Source organism: Papaver somniferum, unplaced genomic scaffold (assembly GCF_003573695.1).
Source record: "Papaver somniferum cultivar HN1 unplaced genomic scaffold, ASM357369v1 unplaced-scaffold_19, whole genome shotgun sequence".
In the NCBI taxonomy this organism is placed as follows: Eukaryota; Viridiplantae; Streptophyta; class Magnoliopsida; order Ranunculales; family Papaveraceae; genus Papaver; species Papaver somniferum.
The window spans coordinates 16,555,922-16,576,291 of NW_020628818.1; the positions used below are offsets into that span (position 1 = coordinate 16,555,922).

General features: G+C 35.3%; 1 protein-coding gene and 1 non-coding gene across 2 annotated transcripts; one reads left to right on the plus strand and one right to left on the minus strand.

Moving 5' to 3' along the window:
• Positions 1-7,126: 7,126 nt before the first annotated feature.
• Positions 7,127-7,248, plus strand: LOC113339107. Its single transcript, XR_003354957.1, has one exon. It is a non-coding gene; the product is annotated as a U5 spliceosomal RNA (small nuclear RNA).
• Positions 7,249-11,679: 4,431 nt separating this feature from the next.
• Positions 11,680-14,302, minus strand: LOC113338351 (GDSL esterase/lipase At1g28590-like). Its single transcript, XM_026583794.1, has 5 exons — positions 13,792-14,302; positions 13,395-13,607; positions 13,035-13,186; positions 12,659-12,932; positions 11,680-12,475 (listed from the first exon to the last, which is right to left on the minus strand). Exons 1-5 carry the CDS (start codon positions 14,066-14,068, stop codon positions 12,216-12,218), a joined length of 1,176 nt encoding a protein of 391 aa, XP_026439579.1. The 5' UTR covers positions 14,069-14,302; the 3' UTR covers positions 11,680-12,215.
• Positions 14,303-20,370: the final 6,068 nt, after the last annotated feature.

The following is a 20,370-nucleotide window of genomic DNA, read 5'->3' on the forward strand; positions in this document are numbered from 1 at the left end:
GAGGAAAACATAGACGACCCTTTCATGGAAGAAAATGGAGAATCGCATGATATTGAAGCTAACGATGCATGTAAAACACAGGTATTGTGTTAAGAAACTAAAATACTCGATTTGCATGGTTTGTGTGCTTTTGTAAACAAGAAAAACCGATTATTGCATGCATTGAATGCCATGAACTACCCAGATTCGGTAGATAATTTCTAGATTAAACTTACGAATATAACACACTGAGTACCAAATATGTATATTCGGTAGTTCCAAGATACTAGTTTACTGCCGAATATGAGAAAAACCCCAAACTGGTTTTCCAAAAATATCTACATTCGGTAGTTATGTAGAGTTATTTACCTCCGAATGTCCCCAAAAACGAATTCCTCAGAAAATTTCAAAACTCAGTATTCTTATCCTTTACAATCGGTAATAGTTAACATTATTTGACTGCCGAATATAACAGTGGCCTCAAAATAAAATTTCCGAAAACTTGAAAATCGGATGTTTATCGATTAAAGTTATCTCCCGGTTATTTATATTCGTCTGGTTTACTATATATTTTAGCTTCCGATTATATCATATTTTGCACTCAGTAAACTGTGTACATTCATTTGCATAAATCGGGTGTTTTGGGTAACCGATAGGATTCCGAATATAAAGTATTCGGAAGTTTGACTTATTTAATTACCTCCGATTATATCATTTTTTTCACTCAGTAAACTGTGTACATTCATTTGCATAGATCGGGTGTTTTGGGTAACCGATAGGATTCCGAATATAGAATATTCGGAAGTTTGACTTATTTAATAACCTCCGATTATTGTATAATAATTTGTTGCTTTCATATGCAGGCCGTTGAAGAGTTTGTTGATGACTTCTATTTGAGGCCCGACACTTCCCTATACTATGCAAACGATTTGGTATACTCATTACTACTTTTTTTTTTTTCAAAATTTATATGTTAAATGGTTATGCTTATTAGGTTTGTTTTGTTTTATGCACGTTTAGACATTTGGAAGTAAGAAGGAGGCAAAGGAATGGCTTATGAACAAGGCAAAAGATAACATGTGCGTGGTAGTTCAAAATAATCATGTTAGTGACACTCGATTTGAAATGATTTGTGAGCGAGGTGGGACGCGAAAGAGTCACGAGGGAAAGAATAGTAAGTACATACGGAAGACGAATAGGAAATACCGAAGCAATACCAAGAAGATAGGATGCCCATTTAAGATTGTCTTCTATAAGCCCGATGGTATTAAAGGTAAAGAGTATAAAATGTATAAAGTTGATAACGGTTGTCACAACCATGATGATCCGTTGGATTTAATTGGACATGTAATGGTTGCCAAGTTAAAACCACATCAAATGCAGACGGTGAGGTCTATGCGGATCCAAAAAGCGAGTGCGATCTTAAGTAAAATAAAGGCGGACGATCCCGACAACTTGTCTTCTTTGTCTACAATTAAGTCGGCCCTAGCTACGATCAAAAGGACTGATTGGGATGGTAGAACGGTCATGCAACAATCGGAGTGGTTAGCGGAGTTACACGGCTACACCTTGAGAAGGGAAGAAAAGGATGGTATAGTGGTTCGTATTTTCTTGGCACATCCCGAAATGATCCAATTGGCTCAATGCTTTCATCAAATTTTGTTGATAGATGCTACTTATAAGACAAACAAGTATAACATGCCGTTGTTGAACATTGCTTGCCATACTTCGGACAAAAACACGTTTACGATTGCATGGGGTTTAATGGATCATGAGAACAATGTGAGTTTCATTTGGATGTTGGAGACGTTGAGGTCCATTTATAACGGTGATAATTTTCCAAGGGTTATTGTAACGGATAACGATCAAGCCTTAATGCATGCAATAGCGGTAGTGTTTCCGGAAGCCCAAAACTTGCAATGTACGTGGCACATTCAATGCAATCTCAAAACCAATTGCCATCATCATTTCCAAGCTAAAAGACCAAGGAAGGGTACCAAGAGGTCAAAGGAAGAGGATGAGCGCATTAGTAAATTAACCTTGGAAGAACGTAAGGAAGAGGATAGGCTATTTGAAGAAAAGTGGAAGGAGGATGGAATAATTTGGAAAATGTTCATGAAAGCATGGGACAAAATCGTTTGGTCGATGACCGAGGAAATTTACGAATGTAACTTGAAGAAATTTGAGGATGAATACGCACGGACTACCCAAAACCGGTTGAGTATTGTAAAACACAATGGTTAACGATTAAGGAGAGGTTTGTGTTTGCATGGACATATGAATATCGTAACTTCAAGAACGAGGCGACATGCATGCGGAGGGGTCTCATGGTCGACTAAAGAAAATACTAATTGGTAGTCAAAATGGAGTTGTGTCGATCCAAGAAGCAATCCATGAATTCACCAATCGTGATCTCGTAAAGATTAGGAAATGTATGCAATTTAGTGTACACCAATTCCCGATGGAACATATTAAGGAAAAATTGCTTCTAAGGGGAGTTGTTCATAAAGTTTCAAGATGGGCAATAAATCGCATGATGAAACAATTGAAGTTATATAAAACTTATGATGACGAGAATACGGTTTGTGTTTGCAAGGATATGATAGGTATTGGACTCCCATGTCGTCATAAGTTGGGTAGGTATGTTGAAGTGATTGACATCGATGATATTCACCCATTTTGGAAGCAATTAAATTTCACTCCGAACACCCCGGTAGTTGATGGTCCGTCTTTCTTCGAGTCGGAATTGTATGCACGAATAGCCGAGCGTTACGCTACATCAAACGGCACCAAAAAGCAAATATTGATGCATAATTTGGAGGAAGCCCTTCACCCTTGTTTAAGGGAGGTTGATGAACCTATTAAGCAAAAGAACACCGGTAGGCCGAACACCGAAGTGTCGAGGACCATCCAAAGAAAAGAGTTGAAGGAGTATTTGTCTAATAAAAGAATATTGTCTAGGCACGAGTGTTCGGAAGCCGAATTTGAAGATGAGCCGGAACCTAAGAAAAGAGGTCGTCCAAGAAATGATCAAAGTGGACCAACCACCCGACAAGTAAGGCCAAAGATCTCTACAGAGCCTTCTCAAGTAAGTCAACCCAATGTTGTCGAAGAAGTTGTTGAGCAAATGAACGCCTCGCAACAAACCCAACCAATGGAAATTCTTACTATAAAAGAGGACAAAGGTACTCTTCGTTGCCCTAGAGATCTTAATGGAAGACCAAATCGATCCACATATACAATATACAAAGAGTATTTGGAACAACTCCCTCCACTTATCATTCCATTTGTTTTGTCGACCGACGAGGTTGATGGGGATGGAAATTGTGGGTTTCACGTTGCTACGGAACAAATGGGTTACTTTAGAGAGGCGGATATCGAAGATGTCACCCAATGCCAATATTTAAGAAATAAGATGGCGGTACAACTAGTGAAGGACAAGGGTTTTTATATGGAGATGATGAGGCGAGGAGATAGATACGACAAAGAACAAGAGTTCAAAGACTTAGTTGCGCGTGTGAAGTGTCGAAAGGGATTGAAGACAATCGGATCCAAGTATTGGATGACAATGCCTAAATTTGGATATCTCCTAGCGGACGTTTTGAATTGCGTGGTACATTTCTTCGTTCCTCCTATGTATGGACTTAGCATGACGTTTGCACCCACAAGAACGGCTTGCGACGAGTCGGTTAAAGATAGAAGAATCGTAATGGCATTTGTGAATGAAATGCATTTTATCGGTTTAAGAGTAAAGAAAGATTGTCCGTTACCTCCGTTGAGTAAGTGGCACGATTACTTCCCGATGAACCATTGCAAGGATTGGGTGAAACAATATGAGTCCAACATGGTTGATTGGGATCGTGTTATGGACAACAACTTTCCCGCTGAGTTACTCGAATTGATCCCCTCGGATGATGACGATGTTTGATCGTTTTTTTTCGAGGCACGATTATAATTTTTTTTGAAACTATGTAATCGGAACAACAGTATTATAACACTTCAATACGATTAATCATATTCGGGAATTCCATATTTTATCAAACCGCCGATTAATATTAAAAATTTGAATTTACAGCACTCAAACATCACATGTTATTCTTTTTTCCCAGTCCGAGATGCAACAATCAACGCGGCTTCGAAATGTAGAAACGACTCTCCTCTCCACTTGGAATAAGCATCTTGTGCCGCAAACCTGTCGTCTCTGTGCCTAGCAAGAATACGGTTGTACTCGGTGCACAATTTTATAACATGGTGCACCCTTGAAGAAACATGGGATGGTTCATAATTGTGGCGTGGCTTCTTGTACTTACCAACAAAAGGACCCAATGAAACGTTAATCCAAAATATACGATCGTCCTGCTGTTCTTTGGGTAGATCTTTCACAATGTAATAATTTTTTATCCATTCGGTCTCTTCCTCAACTTGTTTTAATCTTTCTCTATGATGGAATTGTTCTTGACCTCGCTTCTTAGCCTTGATTTCCTCTTCCTCCTCCTCCGTTGCCACTAACGATGGTTTAATTTTTTTGGGTTGTTTGTTCCTTTTTTGTATTTCTTCTTCCCTTGCTGCAATTGATGTAGTTGTTCGCTTGCATCTTCGAAGTATGTTGTCGATTGATGATGGACTTGCCATTGAAAAGGTTTTTCATTCAGATTTGTTACTCAATAATAACTGAGAGGGGTTACCCTCCTTATATAGATTAGAGTTCCAACGGATCTAATTTTTGAAAATATGGCCGTTGAGGTTTCGTATCATTGGTGCACTACAATCGGTTGTTAACGATACACGTATTCCCTCCGAATAAGACATTCGGTGGAAAACTTAAATTCTTATCTACCGATTAAGTTGGTATTTCTAAACACGACTATATTATTCGGAGGATAATTGTTTTGTAAAGTCCGAATGTACGATGGCCCAAAAATCATTTGGGAAAAACTTATACTTTTCAAATTTTGAAATTGAAATAATCGGAAGTATAATTAGTTACCCAAACTTCCGAATATGGGCTGTCTAACATTCTATATTGGCCCTTGGAACCACCTAGAGCCAAGGCGTGGTTTGTTTTGAACTTGCTATATTCGGAGGATAATTGTTTTGTAAAGTCCGAATGTACGATGGCCCAAAAATCAGAATTTGGGAAAAACTTATACTTTTCAAATTTTGAAATTGAAATAATCGGAAGTATAATTAGTTACCCAAACTTCCGAATATGGGCTGTCTAACATTCTATATTGGCCCTTGGAACCACCTAGAGCCAAGGCGTGGTTTGTTTTGAACTTGCTATATTCGGAGGATAATTGTTTTGTAAAGTCCCGAATGTACGATGGCCCAAAAATCAGAATTTGGGAAAAACTTATACTTTTCAAATTTTGAAATTGAAATAATCGGAAGTATAATTAGTTACCCAAACTTCCGAATATGGGCTGTCTAACATTCTATATTGGCCCTTGGAACCACCTAGAGCCAAGGCGTGGTTTGTTTTGAACTTGCTATATTCGGAGGATAATTGTTTTGTAAAGTCCCGAATGTACGATGGCCCAAAAATCAGAATTTGGGAAAAACTTATACTTTTCAAATTTTGAAATTGAAATAATCGGAAGTATATAACATTATATTGTCTTCCAATAAATATGGCCCAAAATGGGATTTTCCTATATCAAATGAGATTTTTCATATATATATATATTTATATATTTCATATATATATATATATATATATCGGTAGTGAGTGTACTTCCGAATACTGTGTATCTACTTAAATATATTCGAAAGCCAATAAATTCATTAAACTACCGATTATTACCAGTTTGTATCCAGGAAGATATGACCAACAATATTCGGCCGATAACCATCAAATATGTCTCCCGAATACTGTCGATGTTCTTGAGAAATGAAGAACACGAATACATTCGGAAGTAAAGGAGCATGAATATCGCCCGAATCTGGATAAATAACCGAAAACCCTAGAATTATTTTTTCTCGATTCGTCGAATTAAAGCGAAATAAACCCCAAAAATGATAGATTCTTACCTAATTGGGGCCATTTGACTTTGGAGCGGAAATTTTTTTTTTCTTCCACAATCGGAAGATAATAGGAAACTGGAACAAGAAGAGTTGAAATGAGTAGAATTGTTTTTGATTTGGTTTTTATACAGTTTTACCATAAGGGCATTTATGTAACTTCAATATCATATATGGTACCCCTTAACTAGAGTCTTTGGCTGGGTATAAATTGATGACCCCTAAATCCTTTGGGGTGGCCCCTAAAAACGCCAGGATCTGTAGGAGTGAAAGACTATAAAAAGTTTGCTACTATCAATATCTGTACCGCCCAAATGATTATGAACTGCCCATCCAGTAGGTACTGCACACCTCAATTGATTAAGAAGTGCGCATCCAATTTTCTTTCCATGGTCGGACTTAAATATAACGTTTTCATATTGTTGCTGTGGCTAGAAAACATCCATCCACATGATTCACCTACTTTGAATCTATACAGACTGTAGGAATTAAATTACTTGAAAAGAACAATTCATTCTACCAACTCTCTTAAATCGGGATGTTTTTGTTAATTACTATTTACCCACAACACCTGTAAAATTCAATATTGTAACCGGACTATGTTATCATCTCTTCCATTTAAAAGTTTAAATATGAGCTACCCAATTCAATCTCAAACCGGCCACTAACAAAATTTGATCCTTAGATCTCCTCATTGCAATAGTCACTTATTTGATCTCAGATCTTAATGTCAAATTTAAAGAACCTATTTTGCGTTTTGTTTAGATGGTGTTCAAATACTTCGTACAAACGTAAAAATGCCTAGCTCTTGCTTGCCTATGAGGAACGCAATTGCACAATACTTGTCTAAGTAGTGGGCCCAGTGAAGCTCAACGAATGAGCTGCTCAGCTCATTTCATTTGTGATGGTGATTTGTCCGAAGAAGAAAATGGTTGTCCCAACATTGGACAAATACAGTTCCATTCAATCACTTTTTTTTTTTTTGACATGATCGGCTGCGGGATTCGAACCTCTAACCTAATAACTTGAGAATTCGACCCTAGCCAACTGAGCTAGCCCCAGTTAGTTCCATTCCATCACTTGGTTCCTATATAATAGGTTGAAATTCCCTTTAGATGAATCACGGAGCCGTGTGGTAAGCACACATCGTACTATTCTTTCGCATTTACTAAAGAATACTGTGTTCTTGCCGCAATTCAGCGATATACTATGGTGAATAAACTTCTTGATACTGAATTTATTGGAAGAGTAAGTGAAGATACAACTCAAGCTAAAGACGCAGTGCATGATAAGAAAGCCGGTGGCGCAGGATAACAAATTCACGTGAATTTTGTTCTAGTGTCATGTGTTCTCAGCACATGTGTGTTAACGTGTGTTAACAGCTAGATTAATCTGTAATGAGATTTATTGTTTTCTTGTTGATCATTCTGATCTTAATCACCATTAACACCATGTTATCATGGTATTAGATAGGTTAGATTAGGGTTTCATCATCTTTTCATTTTCGATCCCGCATATTCACAGTGCTTCCTCAAGTATCTGCTGCTGTTTTAATCACTGTACTGAAGATTTATTCTCTTTTAATGGTGTTTCTTTGGTGATTCTTCGATTTTCTTATTTCTTGATCTCATTCTCTCGATCTGTGTTTTTTACGCTGCTTTTCCCATTCACAACCATCAAGATTTGTGATTAGTTTTTTCATCAATTTCTCTTCTTCTTGAATTTTTTTTGGTTCTTTCTTTTTCTCGAATCTCAGGTCTGTTTTATGATTTCATCAACAACAACTTCAACAATGGAAAATACAACAACAGTTATGTTCTCAAATGCCTCTTTAAATCAAACCAACAATTTAATTTGTTAATTTAAAACTCAAAGAAGATAACTATTTCACTTGGAGAAATTTGATGCAACCTGTTATTCAGAGATACAAGTTAATGAGGTTCTTGGATGGATCTTGTCCATGTCCATAATAATACACATCTCCACGTAACGAAGCAAACAAAATAGAAAATCCAAATTACTCAGACTGGATTGAAGAAGACTATACAATAAGAATGTGGATTAACTCAACAATTTCTGATTCTGTTATCGCTTACTTCTCAAGATCTACCTCATCTCACCATTTGTGGACAGGTATTGAAGAAAGATTTGCCAGAGCATCATCAACTCATTCAATTCAGTTACGAACAAAACTTCTAAATATTTCTCAAGGTGACAAATCAATTTCAAATCTTATTAATGAAGTTAAGCTTTTGTCTGATCGACTAGCTGCATCTGGAGAGATTGTATCCGACAGAGATTTGGTGGTTATTACTCTAAAAACATTGAATTCTGATTCTATTCCATTTGCCATATCAATGAGGCATAGAAATCCTCCAATTATTAGTACAGAGTTACATAACAACTTGCTCAGTGAAGAAGCAGTTGTAAGTGAGAGAGCTAAAATCAACAAAAGTGATTTGGATGCAAAGGCTTTTATGGCAACCAATTATAGAGGTTCATCTAGAGGCTATTATAATAGAGGTAGACACTCAAATGCTGGTAGATTTCCAAATCCAACAATCTTTGATACACACAACTATGGAAGAGAAAATCCCTCTCCTGACAAAATTCCATGCCAGATATGCAATTCAGATACTCATCTTGCACCATATTGTAATCACAGATTGAATTTTTCATGAAAAGGCAGAGCTCTTCCAACCAATCTCAGTACAATGTTAGATCCAACTGATATTTTTGAAAATGAAGAATGTACTATTGATAGTGGTGCCAACAATCATATCACTTCTGAAGTTACAACATTACATGAGACTACTCCTTATGATGTCAAAAAAATTATCAACACAACCAATGATGGAGGTATGACCATTTCTCATACTGGTAACTCTAGTAAACTTTTGAGTGATCACTCTTTTTAGTTAAATGACATCCTCTTAGTTCCACAAGCATCTAATAATTTACTATCTTCTCATAAATTCACTCCAGACAATAATTGCTCCTTATCTCTTGACTCTCATGGTTTTTCTGTGAATGATTAGACTTCCAGGAAGATCCTTTTCCAAGGACCACATCGGAATGGTCTCTATCCAATCACCTTTACATCCTCTCCATAAGCTTTTCCATGAATCACTGACAGTGCTATTCTTCATAGAAGATTTGGTCACCCTTAATTTCAAACTCTTCAAAAAATATGTACTGCTCTTCATTTGAATAATGTGTCCAATAAGCCATTCCATTGTAATGAATGCAAACTATGTAGGTCACATAAGATGCAATTTCAAATGTCTAGTACTGTAGCTCAGAAACCTTTACAATTGTTGCACATGGACTTGTAGGGTCCTTGTCATGTTGCATTATTGTTTGGAAATTTGTACTATGCAAATATTGTGAATGAATATACCAAGTATTGCTGGGTTATTCCATTGGTCTCCAAAGATGATTTTAAGACTTCTTTTACTTCCTTTGTTACTAGAATAGAGAAATTGCTTTCTCATTATGTCATCACTATTAGAACTGACAATGGTGGAGAGTTCTTAAACACATTCCTTCAAGAATATTCTGCCACTAATGGTATTACCCATGAAATTTTTTATCCTCATACACCTGAAAAAAATGGTGTTGTTGAGGTTAAACATAAACATCTTCAAGGAGTAACATGAGCTCTTTTATTACAGTCTGGTTCACCATGGGTTGAAGCGCTTCAAACAACAAACTATCTCATAAACAGACTTCCAACCAGATCTATTTCCTTTTTGACTCCCTTTGAAATGCTTTTTCACACAAAACCAGATTATAACTTTCTCAAAGTATTTGGTTGCTCTTGTTTTCCTTGGTTAAGTCCTTATACATCTAATAAATTAGAACCTAGAAGCAAACATTGCATTTTTCTAGGATATATATATAGTCTTAATCATAAAGGCTATAGATGCCTTGATCCATCTTCAGGCACCATATATATCTCTAGAAATGTATATTTTAATGAGTCATGATTTCCTTACAATGAGCTTACTATTTCGATCTCTCCATCCTCTTCTGCATCCTTCATTCCTACATCTGTTATTGTATATTCATCTTCATCAGTTCCCATGACTATTCCAAATCCATTACCAACTGCATCTTCTTCTTCAGTTCAAGTGCCCACTACTAAGAATGATCCTTCTATGGTTACTAGGGGTAAGAGGTGTATTTATACTCCTAAATCTTATTTTGCAACCAAGTACCCTTTACATACTGCATTTGTTTGTCACATACCAAAGAGTACTGTAGCTGCAAATAAAGAAAGGGTTTGGAGAGTTTCTCCAGTTGATGAATATAATGCTTTAATTCAAGATGGAACTTGGTCTTTAGTTCCAAGTGAAGCTTCTCAAAATCTTATTGGCTGCAAATGGGTATTTAGGATCAAATACAATGTAGATGGGAATATTGACAGGCACAAGGCTAGATTAGTAACCAAAGGATTTCATCAACAACAAGGACTTGATTATGAAGAAACCTTAGTCCTGTTGCTAAGCCCACAACAATCAGAATTTTACTTTCAATGGCAGTTCAATTCAACTAGAAGATTCATCAACTTGATGTTAGTAATGCATTCTTGCATAGTGATTTGCAAGAAGAAGTATATATGACACAACCCCCAGGATTTGTTGATCAAACTAATCCTCATCATGTTTGCTTACTCCACAAAGTTATTTATGGTCTGAAGCAGGCACCTAGGGTCTAGTATGATAAGCTCATTAATTCCTTGAAGTCACTTCATTTTGTCTACTTATCATCTGATGCATCTTTATTTGTTCATAAGGATGGTTCTCAAATCACAGTAGCCCTGTTATATTTTGATGCCATCTTGCTTACAGGTTCTTTTCCTTATTTTCTCAAGTATGTTATATCTCATTTGCGAACTACTTTCCCTGTCAAAGATCTGGGTAACCTACATTTTCTCTTGGGATTTGAAGTTCAGAGAAATTCATTATATTTGTCTCAAACCATATATGTTGTAGACTTATTACACAAGCATAATAAGGAAGGAGCTAAACCTTTTCTTACATCCATTTTTGCTACTGAGAAACTCACTCAAGCTTCAGGTGATCTATTTTCAAATCCTACTGAATACAGGTCCTTAGTGGGTGCTTTACAATACTTCACTTGGACAAGACCAGATATCTCTTTTGATGTGTTAATCTGGTTTGTCAGTATATGCAAAATCCAAGAACTGATCATCTACAAGATGCCAAGAGAGTACTGAGATATATTAAAGGTACCTTGGATATTATGGTTTGCAATTTCACAAGTGGCAGTTCTTTTCTTTTGGGATTTTCTGATGCTGACTGGGCTAGTTCTATAGATGATAGAAGATCTACAAGTGGATATTTTATTTTTCTGGGATCCAACATTATCTCTTGGTCATCTAAGAAGCAGTCATCTGTTGCAAGATCAAGCACAGAAACTGAATATAAAACTCTGGCTAATTGTGCCGTTGAAATGGTCTGGGTATGTTATGTTTTGAAGTCCAAGGTATTACTAGAATAGGGTGTGATAACATTAACTCTATCTCTCTAGCTAAGAACTCTGTTCTACACACTAAGGTGAAGCATGTTCAGCTGGATTTTCATTTTATTCGAGAATTAGTGCAGAATAAGGGATGTTTTCTATATTCACACTCTTGATCAACTGGATGACATCTTTACAAAAGGTCTTCATAGTCCAAGGTTTCAGCAGCTCAGATCCAAACTTATGGTCACTTCAGTACACATCAATTTGAGGGGGGATATTGGCAGAGTAAGTGAAGATACAACTCAAGCTAAAGACGCAGTGCAGGATAAAACGCCAGTGTCGCAGGATAACCAATTCACGTGAATTATTTTTTAGTGTCATGTGTTCCCAGCATGTGTGTATTAACGTGTGTTTGTTATTAGTCTGTACGGCCATCTATAAATGCTGTCTTAATAGCTAGCTTATTCTGTAATGAGATTTACTGTTTTCCTGTGTTGATCATTCTGATCTTAATCACCATTAACACCCTGTTATCAGAATTTTCAACTTTCACAACTATCGGCCATCTCTAGTGTTGCTTGAGCACAGTTTTTGTTTTCCCAGTTCAGTTTGTCGAATTTTCACTTACAAACCATCCGCTAAAAGTTGTCAACCTTGCTTGACCAAAGGATGTTCCTCATCATAGCCTTCCTCCTTTTTTATAAAGAATACAAAAGTGATTTTATTTAGAGAACTTGATTACGGCTGGTTGCAGTAGTAGTAGTAGTGATATCATTTTCGTGGAAGAAGAATTGGTAATTTTCCCGCATCAAACCATCCGCTAAAAATTTGTATGCAGCTTCAGTGAGGTGGATACCATCCCAGTTGACATATGTTGATGGATCATCACAAACTATTCCATCAACACTTCCACATTGAAAAAATTGGTTACAATTGTATGGATCTTTACATGTACAACATGCCGTAAGAGCTCCACCCTTAAACCCTGCATAAAACAGGAAAAAAATGCACTCACACAAATATTCTTTGCCTTCGCCGTAGAACAACTAATTGAACCGTATTGAAATGTGAGTCTAAATTGTCATTAGTGGCAAGACACTGCAATCTGTTCTAGCTGATCATATTTGTGGGAAAACATTAAGAAATTGTATGGAATAAGATGACATACCTAATAATTCAGGAGATTGGTAAAACTTCATGGCGACATTGTAGTAATCAGCATTCATAATCTTGACACTTGGGTGTTGTTCTCTCAGGACGGCCAACTCTTTTTGAAGAAATTTGTTGTGGTAGACTGAGAATTCGTTGAGCCACTTGATACAACCACTCTCATCGTAATCCTCTTTGTTGGGGCTCTTGAATAGGGTTAAGTATAATGCTGAACACCCAATTGGGAAGTTTCCGGGGACCATGAACGTCACTGCACCTTCCTTTATTAAATCCTGTAGTTATTAATTAAAATGTTCAACCGTTAATATAACTTGACGCCTTACCAGTACAATATATGAAGGTTTTCCTTGACAAGTTCAATTTCTTTGTATCACCTTGATGGCCAAAGAAATGGCTTTGATTACATCAGGTACAACGGCACGAATCTCTTCTAGTCCTCTTCCTTGGAAAAATGGACCATTATAATCGTTTCCACCAATTTCTCCCATGAGAATCAAAGATGTTTTGAGATATTCATAGCAATCATCTGATGATATCATGAACCAATTAATATATTTGCGAATTAATTTATCAACATTAATGTAAAGAGACAGCAAAAAAAAAAAAAAAAAGTTAGCACCAGTGAGTTCAACTAACGAGTACAAAATATATTTGATTCCCAACTCGGCTGAACTTTACGAGTGTCTCCTTCCTTTTTGTTAAGTAGAAAAAGAAAAAGTAAAAAACAAATGTACCTGAAGATGGATTGCAAAGGGAAGGCAAAAGCTGTTTGAACCATTCGAGTTGAACTCCAAGAGAGTCATTGGTAACAACATTAATCTTTCTTTCTTCAAAAAATGAAGAATCCAAAGCTGTAGCTCCCCCAACGGCAAAGTTCACCCCCTGACGTAAATCCTTATTGCTGCTTCCAAGATATGGCGGTAGCAGCGGCAGTCCTACAGCTTGAGCTGAAAGACGCAAGGATATCAACGGCAAAGTTCTTATTCTTAAAAAAAATTCTTACAACAGTTTTAAATGGTTAGCGTTAAATGGCTAGCGTGATATATAATGAAATTAAACGTCGCCAAAAGTATAATCTGTCTTATTACAAAATTGTTATTTGGAACAAAAACACTATGATCTGACACATACCAATGAAATCAAGAACTACACGTCCATCAGAGAAGCGACTGGTGGCTCGATGGAAGTAGGTCTCTCCGTAGGGTAATCTGGAAACATATGCATTTGGTTTGTTGTAGAGAGTATTCCCGGTGTCAGCGAGCGAATCTCCAAAGCTGAAGATGGATTTGTAATACGACGACCCTAAAACTGGATTAGCAGTTGTAATTAAAAGGATACAGACTATGATCATACTACTAAAGGTTAAATGGAAGAAAAGAGAGGAGGAAGGAGAGAAAGATGAAGCCATAGTGGAAAATGCTAAGAGAATTAACAATTCGAATTGTTCACCCCTCAACTTTATGTCATGGTTACAGGAATGTTAGCTGGATGGTCTTTTTTATAAACCGGAAGTCAACACAGCCTCACACAATAGGTTTAACAATCCTGGAGCAAGCCTCTTCTTTATCGATCAAATATAAATATTGTAATTCATCTGGCAAGGAGGATATCACTGTATAGCAACCCCATTCCTGCCTCTACACTTATGTTTAAAACTCGCATTCTCAAAGTATGTTAGCTAGATATACTTAAATTTGCCTTCAAATAAATTAAATTTAATGGTTGCTGACACTGAAACCATTAGGCGTAATTTTAAACATTTTTTCATGTGTGGTTTCTCCACTAAAGGATTAATTATTCTTAGCGAAAGGAGCACAAATAACGTTATGTATCTAGGATTAGAATATTTGTTACATAGTTTATCCTAATACTCATGCACCACTTACATAGGATTAGAAATAATTTGAGTTTTGATATCCACCACTTACATTTAAAACCTGTCAATGCCATAATTGAAACCTGTTAATGCCATAATTGAAACCGGCAGATCAAAGGAACGAGAATGTAGGCCCTGTAGGGGGAAATCACCGTACCAAAGATGCCATTATCTGGTCAAAACAAAACGTTACCAAAGATGCCATTACCAAAGATGCCGTTACCAAAGAATCAAATGGCTTCTTCTTCTTCTTTGGGAATCAGATGTAGTGGCTCGATTCTGAAATCATCTATTGATACATCCTCATCATCTTGTACTTGTCTTCATTTTCAGAATCATCAGCATGACAAATTCAGCAGCAGCAGAAGCAGAAGAGAATCATATGCTCGACTTCGATTAATGATTACAACAGCAGAAGAGATGTAGTGAGTAATTGCTCGAAGAATCGGTGTATTAGTGTCAGCATTTTCTTCAGTCACTACTACTATTCCTGGCAGTTATTCTCAGGGCCGGTCCTGGACACATGCAGACAATGCCTTGCATTGGGCCACAAATTTTAGGGGGCCACATTACACATGTTCTTCACATTAAAAAAATGTAAAAAGAAGTCTCCCGTAAAGCAAATTTTTCAAAGGGGCAAAAAAATATTTTGTAAAGGGCCATAAAAAAAAAAGTTAGTGCTAACTTCTATGTCCGAAACACGTCTTTCTGTTATCAAGGAAACACGCCTTCCTCTTTGGTTTTCTGGTTTATAAAGGGCTTGAAATATCAAAAAAAATCAAAAAGAGGAGAGAAAAAGAAATGGAAATAACTAGGGTTTATTTTATAAATCAACTTCATTAAGATAATTTTTTTGTCTTGTTCTTTCGATTTTATGATTTTGTTTATTAATTATTTCTATTATTGTTGATTGTATTGTTTGTTGCCTAATTAGCCACTTTACATTGAATTTAATTCATTATTTATAAGTGAGTCATTAAAGACTTCTTATTAGCTCTTTGAATTTCTCATACGTGTGTATGCTTTTTATGTAGATATGAACAAGGGGAATGAGTTACGGGAGTGTACCTGGTTTTTGGTTAGTGCTAAAATCATTAAGATGAAATTTTGTTTTGATTGGATGAGACAAGGCTATTTTGACTGATACTTTAGATAATTAGACTAATGCTTTTCTTCTTTTTATTTGGTGTAATTTTAAAACTGTAACTTCAATCTCTTGATTGATTGTCATTGTGATCACTATTTAAATTTGTACTTCAATATCAGTACTGATAACCATTGTCACCTAAGGCAATATAAGTATAAATTTGTACTTCAATATCAGTACTGATAACCATTGTCACCTAAGGCAATATAAGTAGTCCTTGCAGAACAGGATCCAAGGAGGTCCCAAAAAACATTAAGTGTCCGACTTAACAAAGTCTGATAATGGTTTCTTGCAAAAGGAAATAGCTTTATCAAGTAACTCATTAGGCTCAACATCTAACATCTTATTTATAGCTTAAATTGATTGATTTTTTCGACTGTTTTAACTGTTATTATGATTAGGAGTACCATCCTTTATGTTAGGGGACACAAATTTTTTCTGGCATAGAGCCTCCAAATTGTCAGGACCGGGCCTGGTTATTCTTCTCATCAGAACTGACCACGGTGGATTAATCACTTTCACAACTTCTAATAGTGCGTTAACCATTCTTACTCTTCTTCGTTGATCTAATAATATTGATTTTCAATTCCAATTTTTTTGTTCTTAATCTCTCTGTTTTCTGTTATTTTGTCTTTGAGTTGTCTCTATCATATCAAAGAATAAACAAATCAACAATTGCATTAGTCTGATTACATTTTGATTTCTTTGTTTTTCAGGTATTCATCATCATCATCATCATCAACAACAACATCCATTAGAACAAAATCATCATTTACAGCAACAACAAAAAACTATTTCTACTACTACTTCTCTTACGATTTCTCATCATCGTCTTAGAAAGCTTCTGAATCACAGTAAGTAACATAAATTTCATTACAAAATCTTTCATTATATCAAGTTTTACCTTTTGAATTCTTTTTCGTCGTTTGAAATTGTTTTATTGGGAAATTTATTTCAAAGTCCACCACCAATTTCTTGAACTCATGTGGTTTCCAATCTCGTAATTCTCTAGTAAAAAGTTTGATTCTTTCTCAATATGCCTTTGCTGCTTAGCTGCATCTTTCTTTGTTACCTCCGCCATATTTCACCTTCTCAATTGTTATCTCTCTAAAATCACGACACCTCAACTACTGATTCGATACTTACGTAGATTTCAATCTCAAGTTTTTTAGTGGGATGAAAGATAAAATCGAGGAGGAGAAGAAGACGTTATAAGGTGGTGAGGATGCATGCTTTGGTGATTGACATGTTTCCACTGGAATCTCACAGATGTATGCGTGCATGGCTTTCTTGTCAGAAATTTTGGGTTATGCAAACGAAGGCGATGGACTCGTTCTTTATGGGAAACAGGACAAATTTTTCGACGTAGGAATTACCTATGGGTACTAGTTTAATGATACTAGTTAGTGGCAGGTCCATCCACAAAAGTCTAGTAACATGAGGTCCAAAGTTTTAAAGAAAAAAGAAAATTGGATCTAAAATTTTATTCCCAGATCCTATACATGTGCGAGATACATGCGACATATTTTTAAATTTCCAAAACACCCTCATGTATATAAAAACAGGGTAACTAAATTTCATTTCATTTTTTCTCTTTTCATTTCAATCTCTCAGATCCAAATCGGAGAGCAGCTAGAAGAAGGAAATTTTTTTTGGGTTTTAATCGTCGAACGCGAGATTATTTATTTCAATCTTGTTTCATTAGCCGAGATTTAGTTAGTTTTAATGTTGTCTCATATTTTTTTGAAACTATTTGGATTTGATTTTCAGTCTAATGGCGAAATCAATTGAGATACTGTATATGAAGTTGTTGCTTCCTACAGATCAAGAAAATCATCTAAGAATTAGTCAAGGTATTTGGTTTATATTTGATTCCTATGTTGATTTTTCAATTCATCTTAGTCTGTTGTTGGAGATCTCATATTTAGTTCGGATCTAGATAGATAATCATGTTTTATATACATTTCGTTAGTAGATATGATATTTTACTTTAATTTTGTTGGGTTTTTAGTTTGTTTTTGTGTATTAACCATCAGTACATATATGATGTACTGATGGTTTTTGATGAAAATAGTTCAGATCTAGACGTAAATAATAAATTTGTTATTGTTTGAGATTGTTTGATCCAGCAATAAATATATGATATTTTGTTCCAGGTATGTTTTCTAATCATCTTCTTTGATTATTTTGTTTGTTTTCTTCTTTTGATTTGTTTTTCGATCGTATTATGAAGATCAAATCGATTTTCATGACGCTTTTATGTTTTTAGCTTTGTTACAGTTTGGTTTGTGTATGAATTGACAGTACGTATACGGCGTACTGATATAAGATTCTTTTGATTATGTTTTAATCAGATTTTTGCCATTGTTTTTGGGTTCGATCCATGAGTATGTAAGTGTAATACTGAAATATGTGCTTTGATTCGGTTATATTCATCGTTTCATCAATTCTTCTTTACATGAAGTTGATTTTTAGTTCATGATTATGCAGTACGTATATGGCGTACTGATAGAAACTTTTTTTGATTCTGTTTTATTCAGAGTTTTGGGTTCCATCCATGAGTACGTATGTGTAATACTAAACTATGTTCTTTGATTTTTAGTTATAAATCAGAGCTACATATATGGAATACTAAAAAGAACTGCTTTAATTCTGTTATGTTCGTAGATTCATCGGTCTTTTCTTATCTTGGAGTTGATTCAGATAATGAATCAGCAATTCATATATGGATTACCTAAAGGTAACATGATTTTTTGTTTTGTTTTTACAGGTTCGTTGTTGTTCGTCGTAGTGGATTGTAATTCGATTGATAATTTTTTCAGGTTAGTTTCATGTAAAATGAGCAGTATTATTTGGATGTGTTCAATGTTTTGTATGTACGAGAGCAGTATTACTTTGATGTGTTCAATGTTTCGTGTATATATGTACGGTTCGTAATTGCTTGTTAATACATTAGATTATCTAGAATTGTAATTAGCTGAATCAGTGCATATTGCATGTACTACTCATTTTTATATGTTGTTCATCATGGTTGTGTCAATATTGTTACGTTTTGGTCGCATTTACAGGTTCAAGATGTCTATATCTAGTCCAAACACTAGGAACCTTTTTGAGTATACCATTTATTAACTGCAAATTAACTAGTTTTATTTTCAGTATATCATTTATGTACTGCAAATTCATAGTGTCTAACACACAGATTCATACATGTAAGCATAAGAATGGTTTTTTAATGAGTATGGAAGTTATGTACTGAAAATTCTGAGCCTTTTTTTCGGTTTCAATTTGTGTAGATTTTTAGTTTCTGAGAGTATATCATATATGTACTCTTATATTTTGCAGGTTTTTTATCCACTAGCATATGCTTAGTTCCTGGAGAAGATGTTGCTGCTTGGCCCTCTTCAAATAAGGATTATCTCATGATGTTGATTTCTTATTCAAGAACTTTCATCAGTTTTTGAATTATGTAATAGGGAATCTATCTCCTAAAACATTGTTGCGCTGCTAATTTGAACAGTAAAAGATAAAAAAAACTATCGATGTATCGTATTGGTTAAAATAAAACAGGATTTTTTCAGTACATCATATATGTACTACTAATTCATACCATTTTATGCTACTTTTTCAGCAAACACATATGTAGACTTCTTCTCAAACTTCACAAATCAGAACGTGTAGGTCTTCTACTATGTTTTTTTATTATATATGTAGATAAATTAGGTTTCTTTATGGGAGAGAGAAGAATATCGAATTATATTATATATTAAAGGTGTGCAGGCACACAAGTTTGGCAACAAGGAGTTTCTGGTCATTTCCATGTTTTGGTTAAATATGGACCTGTAGATAACTAATTAATCCGGTTGGACGGTGAACCATTATTGTGAGATTGAGGGAGTATTTGAAAAACAAATTTCTTTTTACTTGTGCACTCCTTCTTTTTACTAGATAATTGGTTGGGAAGCTACGGATGTATTGATATTGGTGTTGGTCATAGTGGTTGAATAATTTGTTATGCAGTTGTGAAAATGAATGCATAATTTATTATGCATCTACAAAATTTGTTGCACAACTTGTTATGCAGTCCAGAAAACGGTTGCATAACACGTTATAAAGCAACTTTTTTGTCACTATTGAAACAAACAAAAACAAAAACTGCATAATTTGTCATGCACCTACAATAACTGCATAACAGGTTATGCATCTATTTTCGATACTGCATAACCTGTTATGCATCCGAAAATACAGCTGCATAATGCATTATGCATCGAGAAAATTGTTGCACAATCTTTTATGCGTCGAGAAAATAGATGCATAATGCATTATGCATCTTTTTTTCATGTACGCACTAATACAATAGCTACATAACTTGTTATGGATACATAACTTGTTATGGATACATAACTTTGTTATGCATATGCATAATTTGTTATGCAGTCGAGAAAATGGTTGCATAATTCGTTATGTGTCTGCATAATGTGTTATGCATTTTTTTGGTGGCTGCATAATGGTTATGTATCAAGTTTTCGAAAAAAATTCCTAAAATGATGATCACCTCCGATTTTTTCGTGAAAAACAAAAAATTGATATTGTTGTTTGTACTCGTTGTGTAGCTCTCTTAAAAAGATTTCCAACGATATAAAATTTCTAAAATTCCAAGGCGCAGATTTTTAGATATGTTATGTCCAAG